A 12,151-nucleotide genomic window follows, 5' to 3' on the forward strand; every position below is an offset into this window, starting at 1 on the left:
AGCATGGTGGATATGGGATGTCCAAGGACATTGTTAATATCAATTCCAGATTGCATTTAGAAAGGATTCACCTTGAACATAAATGAAATTGTTGGGTTTGAAAGCAGCTTTACAGAGATTTTTCTCACGGCCACTGGAACTAGGAACCTTTAAGAAAATGATATAAGATTTGTATTAAAGACAGCCTCTGAGGCAGTGGCATTCCTGGCAGAGCTGCAATTTTGTGCCCAGGTCAGAACAGGCTGGTACGCTTTGACCAGAAGGGTCTCTATCAATTGGGAAGGCAGCTGAGAGAGCTGAGTCACTAGGGCCAGAGGACACAGCTGAGAGAGCTGAGTCACTAGGGCCAGAGGACACAGAGAGGCCTCAGCATCTGCACCTACCACAGAGTCCTTCCTGTCCCCCCCCCCTCCCTCCTCTCCCCCAGTCTCTGAGTGTGTGCCTCCAGAACTGCTCTTGCCAGCCACACTCAGGGTCATCAGTGAGGATTGCACGATTGGCGTCATGCAACTCGGAGGTCAAACGGTAAAAACATCTCCGAACTTCCATTGTAGGAGAAGGAGGAATCTGGACTTCACATGGGGCCTACCATCGGAGTGAAGTGAGAAAAGGGACTTCAAATCGTTGACAACAGCTTCAGTGTGTGGAAATCCTGACCCCATAGCTGAAATGTCCCAGCGTAGTTTGAAAGTGCCTCTTTTTTTAATTCTACCCCATATTAGTAGGTAGGGTGTGGTAATTATCAAAAACTGTTTACTATACATGGATCCAAAACAAGCAGTGACTGGGGTGTAGGCTCATCACAGTGGTAACTGTCTTTTCACCTCCACATGCATTAGTAATGTACTGACAAGAATGGACAACCGGCCCATCTAAATGTATCCATATAGTACCACACTAGTCTATTGGTAAATTTAATTGCATGCCCATTGATTCACCTGCACATCTCCGCCTAGGTCCATTCCAAATTCCCAGCATTTTCTGCTTATCAAACCTCTTTTAGTCATTACAAAGTCAGCATTTTAGAACTCAAATCAGTATTTTCTCAACATTAATAACATCATCTGTTTAATTTGAAGTCTAAACATTTATTTCCATCTTATCTGTAATTACACACATCTCTAAACAGCTGCTCCTGAACTAACCCCTAACTGTGCTGAAAGACCTCAGTTTCACCAATCAGTCCTCACAACTCACCCACCGATACTGAGGAGCAACATCCCAATGTTTTTTGGGATTGATGCAGAGCTCCAAGCTCTCTTGATGACTGGAATTGTACCTCATTTTCAAAATGTATTCTGAAAGTACTGTACAGCTTGAGCACAATCTACTGCTTGGCTTCAATGGAGAATTGTTCTATTATTTGGCTAGGCACTTCAGGAAAGAAGATACATGAATTTCTTTGAAAAATTATCAGTTTTTGTATGTTAGACCGGATTATTAACCTTCAAACCAACATGTCGTTTGGTTGTGAGAGGGAAAGTGCAACACCCGGAGGAAAACCATGCAGTCAAAGGGGGAACATGCAGACTCCACACAGACAGTACCCGAGGTCAGGATTGAACCTAGTTCTCTGGCTCTGTGAAGCAGCAGCTATATCATCTGTGCCACCATGCACACAAATGTTGCAATATTGAATGAATTTACATTGACCATTGTATGCGAAGGCACTACTATATCACTTGCAATTTCATCCATGGTCATTTTAGTGCTATACATTATGCAAGTAAGTTGATCAAATTTTTAGACTTCATTAAATGTCCACCAGAATTGCAGTTCATTCACAGATTTATTTTGTTTAGCTTTTTCAGCACATTATTGGCTTTCCCCAATGATTAAGTCATCTGACATGAAAAGAAAATGAGTACAAGGCCATAATGTTCCACAGGCTTTTCAAGGGAGCTGCTGCAATATTAAGCCAGCAGTAAATGGCATGTATCAGTTGATAGGGTCTTACACTTTCCACTTTAATCCCACGATCTAGTGCTAATCCTGCATTGATGGGATATATAAATTCTATTGAAAAATTAAGTATTATTTGATGAGTGATTATTAAGGTATCACCGATGATGGTGCTTAAGTAAAGATTTTTTTCTTAATTTGCTTGAAAATTAGATGCTAATTGTTTTCCTTTGACAAGAATTTATCTCTATTATATTATAATTCAGTGCTGTACAAAGAAGATACCACCTGTTTAATTTGATCAGATGTCTAAAATGGTCTTTCTTCAGGTTTGGCTGGTTTGGATTAAACGTTCAGAGTGTTCCAAGTCCCATCCTAAACTATATTGGAACGGCAATGGCAGCTTTAAGGTAATAGTGCATTGACATACTGGTCATAAGGTCATAAGCGATAGGAGCAGAATTAGGCCATTCTGCCCATCAAGTCATTCAATCATGGCTGATCTGTCTCTCCTTCCAGACCCCATTTCTCTGCATTCTCCCCATAACGCCTGACACATACTGGACTTGACTGTTGAACTATATATGTCATATTTCCATTCAATGACTCAAACTCCTCTTCCAATATCTGTCATTTGTTCATGGAACCATCTAAAGAACGAATACAAATAGAAACTATTTGGGCCAACTATTTATCACTTTGGTAGAGCAATCCAATTAATCTCACTCTTTTCCTATCTTTTTCTTTGAATATTTATTCAAATTTTATTTGAAATTGCTATTAAATTTACATCCAGCTCCCTTTCAAATAGAGCATTCCAGGTCATTGTGACATTCTGTGTAAAGGCAAATATTTTCTTCTGTCATTTCTGGTCTTTTTGCAAACCACCTTAAATCCATTCCTGAATATTAATATTTATGCCCATTGCTCCATATTCACCCCTGCATCAAAGAGAACAACACTGCTCTGCCCTGCCATTCATCAAGATCATGGCTGATCTTTCATTTAAGTCATTTAAAAACATTACAAACAACAAAGGTCCCAACACACAACTTCACTGGTCACAGACCTCCAGCCAGAATAACAGTCCTCCACTACAACACTTTGTCTTCTATCAGTAAGCCAGTTCTGACTCCATATGAACAAATCACCATGGATCTGGTGCATCTGAATCTTTGGAATCAGCCTACCATGTTTATCAAATAGCTTAATAAAATCCATGTTGACACCATCCACCCTCATTGCTCACTTTCGTCAGCTCCTCAAACAAGTTGGCAAGAAATGATCTGCCACGTACAAAGTCATGCTGGCTGTCTTCAATTAGCCCATTCCCTTCCAAATGGCAGTAAATCCTATTCTGAAGAATCCTCTCCAATGGCTTCCCTACCTTTGACGTGAGGCTCAACAACCTATAATTCATTGGATTATTTCTATTTTCCTTTTTACACAAAGAAACAATATTGCCTACTCTTCAGTCTTCCAGGATCTCGCCTGTGGCTAGAGAAGTTGCAAAGGCCCATGCAATCTTCTCTCTTCCTTCTCTTAACACAAAACTGTTCTTGCATATTAGTAATCTCCACACTAATCTTATTGTAGGTTTATAGGTTAATTGACTGGGTAAATGTAAAAATTGTCCCTAGTGTGTGTAGGATAGTGTTAATGTGCGGGGATCGCTGGGCGGCGCGGACTTGGTGGGCCGAAAAGGCCTGTTTCCGCGCTGTATCGGAAATATAAAATATGAAAAATATAATTGTCCTCCATGTCCTTCCCTTCTTGTTTAGTACCTTGCCTACATCCTCTGACTCCAAGTACAAATCATTTTGTTTATCCTTGAGTGGTTTTACCTTCTCTTGGATACCCTCTTGTTTTTAATGTATATGTAAAAAGCTTTGGGATTTTCTGTAATCTAAAGGGCCTGTCTCAGTTATGCGATTTTTAAGGCGACTGCCGGCGACTGTCAAAGTCGTAGCAGATCGCCGAAATTTTCTTTTACCCTACGACAATGCCGAGTCAGGTCGATACAAGTTACTTTTTTTGTGAAACTAGCACCTGGCTAAGAGATTACACCGTCTTCGGAAACATCGCAAAATTCCCACACTTACCTGACCGTCAAACTGTCGCATCCAATCTACCTGTCAAATGTCCTGACGGTAAATAAATTGGTTAAACAAAACTATCTTCTGGTATCTTCAAATGCCTTTTCTTAATTTAATATTACGTGCTTCTAAATGCATCTGCGACAACCTAGCAACCCTGGGGACAGCATGAGACAGCGCCCGCAATAAACTACGATACCTGGCAACAAGCCAGCTGTCGCTGAGAAATTTCTAGCAGGTAAATTTCTCCACGACGATTCATTGAAGACTCCTCACGATCATGCCCGTGACACCCCAGCGGACGTTTGGCGACAGCCTAGTCGCCGGCAGTCGCCTTAAAATCGCCTAACTGGGACAGGCCCTAAACTCACCAAAGAGATTTCATGACCCAGTCTTAGAATAAAGGGGAGGCCATTTAAAACTGAGGTGAGAAAAAACTTTTTCACCCAGAGAGTTGTGAATTTGTGGAATTCTCTGCCACAGAGGGCAGTGGAAGCCAAATCACTGGATGGATTTAAGAGTTAGATAGAGTTCTAGGGGCTAGTGGAATCAAAGGATATGGGGAGAAGGCAGGCACGGGGTATTGATTGGGGACGATCAGCCATGATCACAATGAATGGCGGTGCTGGCTCGAAGGGCCAAATGGCCTCCTCCTGCACCTATTTTCTATGTTTCTATGTTTCTATGTTTCTATGATTCTATGACCCATTTTGGCACTTCTAATCGGCTGCTTGAGTTCTTTCCTACTTGCTTTATATGCCTCAAAGGCCCTGGGTGATTTTCTTTTCTTAAATGTTACATATGCTTCCTTTTGACCAGATTTACTACCTCTTTGGTCATCCAAGATTCCCTTACTTTGCCACCGCATCCCTCCACCTTACTGGAACCTGCTGGTCCTGAACTTTGATCAACTGGCCTTTAAATTACCCACATGTCAGATGTGGACAACGGCATCTACTCCCAATTTACTCTCCCTAGTTCCTGCCTAATAACATTGTCATCTGACTTACTTCAATTTAGTACCTTCCCCCAAGGTCCAGAGTTATTCCCATTCAAAACATTCTTAAAACTCGTGGAGTTATGATCATTGTCACCAAAATGTTCTTCCATGGAAATGCCAGTCGCCTGGCCAGGCTCGTTTCCCAATACCAAGTCAAGTCAAGTCAATTTTATTTGTATAGCACATTTAAAAACAACCCACGTTGACCAAAGTGCTGTACATCTGATTAGGTTCCAATGGGGAAAAAAATGAAACATACAGTAGCACGCAAACAGTTCACAGCGCCTCCTCAATGAACCTCAAACGCTAGGGAGTAGAAATAGGTTTTGAGCCTGGACTTAAAGGAGTCGATGGAGGGGGCAGTTCTGATGGGGAGAGGGATGCTGTTCCACAGTCTAGGAGCTGCAACCGCAAAAGCGCGGTCACCCCTGAGCTTAAGCCTAGACCGCGGGATAGTGAGTAGCCCCAAGTCGTCCGACCTGAGGGACCTGGAGTTAGAGAGGGGGGTTAGAAGATTTTTGATGTAGGGGGGGAGTGTCCATTTAGGGCTTTATACGTAAATAGGAGGAGCTTGAAGTTGATTCTGTACCGTACAGGGAGCCAGTGGAGAGAGGCCAGAATCGGGGTGATGTGGTCCCTTTTACGGGTACCGTCAGGAGTCTCACTGCGGCGTTTTGGACCAGTTGCAGGCGGGACAGGGAAGATTGGCTGATCCCAGTGTATAGGGAGTTGCAGTAGTCTAGGCGGGAGGAAATGAAAGCGTGAATGATTTTTTCTGTGTCGTCGAATTGGAGGAAAGGTTTGATTTTAGCTATGGTTCGAAGTTGGAAGAAGCTGGCTTTTACCACAGCGTTGACTTGCTTATCAAATTTTAATGCAGAGTCAAATATCATGCCGAGGTTTTTGACATGCGGTTTGACTAGGCAGGATAGACTTCCAAGACTGCCTGTTATCAATTTGATGGAGTCGGGGGGGGCCGAATAGGATGACCTCAGACTTGCTCTCATTTAATTGGAAGAAGTTCTGTGCCATCCAACATTTTATGTCCTCAAGGCAGTGTAAGAGGCTGTTTAAATTTGACTGGTTGTTGGGTTTCAGGGGGAGGTAAAGCTGAGTGTCATCGGCATAGCAGTGGAAAGAAATGCCGTGCCTTTGAATGATTTGGCCAAGGGGGAGCATGTATAGAGAGAAGAGAATGGGGCCTAGGATGGAGCCTTGTGGAACTCCGCAGGAGAGGCTAGCTGGAGCAGAGGAATAACTGCCTATGTTGATGGCGAAACTCCTATCTTTGAGGTACGAAGCGAACCAGCTCAGGGCAGTGCCATCAATGCCAACCGCGTACCGGAGACGGTCAATAAGGATGGTGTGGTCCACTGTATCGAACGCTGCGCTGAGGTCGAGAAGAAGCAGGATTGCACAGTCGCCGGTGTCGATGGCGAGAAGCAGGTTGTTGTGTACCTTCAACAAGGCTGTGGTGGGCTCTGAAACCTGACTGGAAACTTTCCAGGATGGTGTTTTGGTGCAGGTAGGGCACTAATTGGTTTAGAATTGCCTTTTCAAGGACTTTTGACAGGAATGGCAGTTTGGAAATGGGTCTGTAGTTGCTAGGCAAGGTGGGGTCTAGGTTAGGTTAGGTTTTTTCAGTAGGGGCTGGACCACCGCGTGCTTGAAACTGGTTGGAACAGTGCCAGTGGCCAGAGAACTGTTGATAATAGAAAGGATGCTGGGACCGGCTATTGCAATGACATCCTTCAGAAGGGCAGTGGGGGCAGGATCAAGGGGGCAGGTTGCAGGTTTCATAGCGGAGACAAGCTTTGCAAGGGAGGATAGAGTGACGGGTTGGAAGCAGTCCAATTTAGATGAACAGACTAGTGAGACAGCTAGGTCACGGGTGGGAGGGGAAATGTTCATTCTAATGTTCTCAACTTTGTTGGTGAAAAATTTAGCGAATTCTTCGCACTTAGCAGGGGACCCAACTAAGCTGGTACTGGGGGCGGGACATATGACAGAGGTAATTGTTCTAAATAGGACCTTGGAGTTATGAGAGTTTTTGGAAATAAGGTCGGAGAAGTATTTTGCTCTAGCAGACTTTACTGCTTCCTGGTATTTGAGAAGATTGTTTCTCAGAATTTCGAAGGAAATTTGAAGCTTGTCACATTTCCACCTCCTTTCTGATTTTCTGCACTCCCTTCTTAGGGCTTTGGTGGAGTCATTGAGCCACGGCCGACCTTTGGGCTTAGGCTTTTTCATTTTAAGGGGAGCGATAGAATCCAGGATGGAAGAGCAAGTGATATTAAATAAAGAGGCGAGATCCTCAGTGCTGAGGTGGGGGGGAGAGGCCTCAATAGTGCAGATGTTGGGGGCAACTGTGAAAGCCTCGGAGAATTTACTGGCAGTCAATGAATTTATGTCGCGGGAGTAGCGAACAGGGAGATGAGATTTTGCGGGAGATAAAGGCAGAGATGCGTCAAAAATGATAGCGCTGTGGTCCGATAGACAGGCTTCAGTAGTTTCAATGTTGTTGATTGGGAATCCGGACGATAACACTAGGTCGAGAGTATGACCTAACTTGTGAGTGGGTCCCGTGGTGTGAAGAGTCAGATTGAATGACTCAACCTTCAATACCAGATCCAGAATGGTTCCCGCTCGAGTTGGGCTATCCACACAATGATTGAGGAAGGCTGGGATACACCGGACTAATTCTGCCCGATCTAATCCTTTTACAGAAAGTTCCAGTAGAGATAGTCACCCACAACAACAACCCTACTGCTTTTGCATTTTGGGGGCTATTGGGAAGACCAGTAGTGCAATCCCATTAAAGTGCTTGCACCTTACTTATTTTGAGGTCAGCCTATATCACCTCAGTACTGGATGAACTCTCCATCCAGTATGACCTCGTTGAGTGATGTTTTTACTGATTAGTAGAGCAGCTCCACCTCTTTTATCTACACATGCTGCCTTGGCAAAGTCACCAACATGATCAAGGACAGTTTCGCCCCAGTCATTCCGTATTTTCCGCTCTCCCATCAGGCAAGAGGTACAGAAGTTTGAAAATGCATACCTCCAGATTTGGGGACAGTTTCTTCCCAGCTGTTATCAGACAGATTCAGTTCTCGCAACAGCTAGAGTGCAGTCCTGACCTACCATCTAATTCATTGGAGACCTTTAAACTATCTTTAATCAGACTTTATCTTGCACTAAATAATATACCCATTATCCTTTATCTGTACACTGTGGACGGCTTGATTGTGTTCATGTACAGTCTTCTCATTGACTTGATAGCATGCAACAAAATAGCTTGCCACCGTATTTCAGTACGGACCCTTCTAATTAACTAAACTGTAAACAATTGTTTTTATTTTCTATTATGTGAGGTTTTCTATTATGTGAGATAATATTATCGCCAATTTTCTATTATGAGGTTTCTTAAGAATATAACTATCATGTTGTAGCAGAACTACCTGTAGACTTTAACCAATAAAGTACTTTGAAATACATTTACTGTCATAATTGAGGAATATTTAAAGAAAATGAGATTAAAATGTAACAATCCCTTAAGTTATTTCCTATCTGCTGGCCTTGAAAATAAAGTTTCTAAAAGGCTAGGACTGCAATTACCGGGAAAATCGCAATTTCTTTATATTTGAGTTTAATATGAACTTATTACACAATTAAAATAATCACACTCATGCATGGAGAATGGCTGATTACTACAAACACCCTTTCTAATTCTACCTATAGGTAATAATGTGGCTTTTTGTATTTATTTGAATGCAGAATCTTTGAATTTACTGGTAGAACATAGCTGGAGTATAGTTCAAGGCAGATTGGAAAGGAATGAATTAACGTTCTGTGTTTAATTTTATGTTGATCTGAAATTTGCCTGCTGAATTGTTTTAGTTAAAGACGGTTATGAAGAGGGTCATTGTTATTCTCATTGCAACATCGGGGTCAAAATCCATGTGTTCAGTTAAAGAATTTGTTTGTTCTTTTGCAGTGCTGGGATTCTTATATTTGTGAAAACCGAGAATAAAGAACCACCACAAGAAGAAACATCCCCCTTAATACAGGACAAGGAAACGGAAAAGGAAAAGGAGGTGGTAGGCTTATAGGTTCGGGAAATGAATAACAGCACATTTTTACAGCATCTTAAATTAAGTATTAAACCAAGAAACCATATTTTTTAACATTTCCAGTAAGATTGGATAATGCCTCGCTGTCACTGTCCAGTTCATGGCCTTTTTTAACAGGAAAGGTTCCAATGCCCATCTCTCAATCAGATGGTCGTGTGGGCCTGGGAGGAGGGGAGGTTGTTCAGGGGGAGTTTTGCCCAACACTCTCCATCCCGTTCAACATTATTCTCCTAAACCAACCAAAGATTGTGCTGGCACATTGAAGGCGTTGCTGAACTCCATCAGCAACGTCTACCTTCGCAAAGAGCTGACTCTGAAGACGGAAGCAGCACACATTTTCCAAAGTCCTCTGATCATCAAAAAGCAGTGTTGTGCAGCTAGGGTAGGTTGATGAGGACTTTTGACTTGTTGACAAAGCAGCCCCCCCCCCCCCCCCCACTTCTCAAATGTCTTTGTAAAAGAGTCAACGATGGTTTGGAGTTTGGTCTCTGAGCACATGTAAGCATGCTACGGTTTCAGTGTACGTCGTCTATTTTATTGGTTTAAGCACTCTCATTGTATTACTCCATGTTTTCATGATACTCAAAAAATCACAAATCTTCCCAAATGTTTAAACCGGTGCTCTCACTTTACTTGCGCTGCTGAAGTTGCTTCTCCTAAGATTTGCCTTTAAATGAAATAGCTCTGATGTCCTCAAAGTACTAATCTACACCAACTATAAAGTCAACATATCTGATACATGTCCAGACTGCACCAATCAAACAAATCTCTGAATAATCAGAGCTCACCCATTCCCCACTCTGTCCTTCCTGCTTTTCCACTGCAACAGTACTGTCATGTTCAAATCAACTTACATCTTTCTTCTAAATTCCAGATAATTGAATTTCAAATATATGTTCTTCCTTATGCTTGGGCTCTCCCTGTGCAAAAACAGAGCCTTGTTGCCTGATCTCTTGCTAACTTTTTCTCAGACCCTCATTCCCTTAGCATTCATTGTTTTCACACTGGCACCTCTTCTCAGCCGCCACCTTATTCTCAGAACTCCATGCAAGGCGACAGCTAGGTAGAAACCTGAACAAATACTACAGGCTCATGACTGGTGTCTGCACAACAGAAGATATTATAGGGACACAACTAATCGAACCACTACTTCAGAGTTGCAGTGCTCCAATTCAATCCTAACATTCGATGCTGTCCATGTGGAGTTTGTGATCTGTTTTTCTCCATGTGGGCTTTCTTTGACTGCTCCAACTTCCTCCAACATCCCAAATATGTGTGTGTTGGTAGGTAAATAGTCCACGTTAAATTGTTCTTACTCTGTAGATGAGTGATAAAATCTTGGCGTGGGGGGGGGGTGGGGGGGGGGGGGGGGGAGCTGATGGGAGTGTGTAGAATGGGATTAATGTAGGATTTGCTCGAGTGCTTGATAATTGACGCAGACTCTAAGAGCCTATTTTCATACTGTATGATTTCATGAGTGACGAAACTAAATGCAAACAGTATATCACTACTACCTTCTGAAATGACATGTAGAGAGATGTCATTGCATCCGGCAGATGTACTTGTTGAAAGGAATCCCCTTCTGCACTTAGCTGCCATCTCTCCAATGCTGGGGATATTTAAGAAATGATGAATGGAAATTGTAGATTTTCATACTCAGTAATTAAATAGTAGCTTTGACCAGACTGGAGCATTTGACACATTAAAAGCTGGACGCATTCTTGGCTTCAGTCCACCAAAAGCATTAGTGAAAATGTTGCGATCTACTGGTTGCCTAGAATTCATAGCTGCGATGTTGCAGAACAATGATACATCTCACAACCAAAATCCTGTCATTTTGAATTTTGGAGCAATACATAGAAACTTATTTTGTTTAGTTTAATATGATAACGTGCTTTCTTTCAGTATTCTCTAATTGCAGAGAAACATTTTTTTTTTCTGAAAATTGTGTGAAGAGAAAGGTAGGAAATCTTCAAGATTACCATTAGTTTTTTTTAAACCAGTTTTCATCCTAACAGGAGACTTCTACAAAACAAGGAGACACTTGCTGGACTGATAAACTCAACCCCCCACAAAAGAAATTGGTGTAAGTAAACAAAGTCCACATTACAAGCACTTTAATGTTCAGCATAAAACCATTTATAAAACAATAATTCAAAGGAATTATTCTTTCATATAAATACTGACTCAAATTAACTACCGTTGAACAGTCCCAGTGCAATGTTTAATGGATGTTGTCCTGCAGCATAAACTTGAGATAGGTTGACACAGATTTAATGGTTTAGTTCAGAAATCAACTAGGATACCAAGAGTCAGACATGAAGAACATTGCAGGATACAGCATGAACAGATTAAAGGCCCTTTTCGTAAGAAAACTAGCCTTTCGGTTGCCTGAACTTATTGTTGCACTTCGAAAGCAGGACAATAGATGTCTCTAGTCTTGTGGATAAGGGGGAGGTTTAAGGGTAAATATAAGGTGGCTGAGAAGAAAGTACTTGGAAAAACAGATAGAAACACATTGATTTGTGTGTGCCTTAGAAGAGCGAATAAATAAAAGGAAAGGTAAATGTTGGAATGGATGAACTGGGTTTACAGTGTTTTACATATAAAGACAGCCTTGGTGGGATATCTACCCATCTCCGTATATTCCAGACGCCATCTTTTCAGGACAGAAAATACAATATTTATTAATGGAGGCAAATGAGAATCCTCTTATCATAAAATCATAGAAACATTACAGATGGCTATTTGCCCTATTTTGGCTGTGAAGGTCGATAAAGAGCTGCCTAGCCTAATCCCACATTCCAGCAGGACGTTCAATAGACAATAGACTAGGTGCAGGAGTAGGCCATTCGGCCCTTCGAGCCAGCACCGCCATTCACTGTGATCATGGCTGATCATTCACAATCAGCACCCCGTTCCTGCCTTCTCCCCATACCGCCTGACTCCTCTATCTTTAAGACCTCTATCTAGCTCTCTCTTGAAAGCATCCATAGAATTGGCCTCCACTGCCTTCTGAG

General features: G+C 42.2%; 1 protein-coding gene across 1 annotated transcript in view; it reads left to right on the forward strand.

Moving 5' to 3' along the window:
- LOC144599831 (transmembrane protein 144-like) overlaps positions 1 to 12,151 on the forward strand; it is a 60,999-nt gene that overhangs the window by 21,765 nt on the left and 27,083 nt on the right. Inside the window, 3 exon segments of the mRNA XM_078411087.1 lie at positions 2,232 to 2,312; positions 8,996 to 9,098; positions 11,087 to 11,217. Coding sequence (XP_078267213.1) covers positions 2,232 to 2,312; positions 8,996 to 9,098; positions 11,087 to 11,217 — 315 coding nt within the window.

This window comes from Rhinoraja longicauda, chromosome 1, assembly GCF_053455715.1.
Source record: "Rhinoraja longicauda isolate Sanriku21f chromosome 1, sRhiLon1.1, whole genome shotgun sequence".
Taxonomy (NCBI): domain Eukaryota; kingdom Metazoa; phylum Chordata; class Chondrichthyes; order Rajiformes; family Arhynchobatidae; genus Rhinoraja; species Rhinoraja longicauda.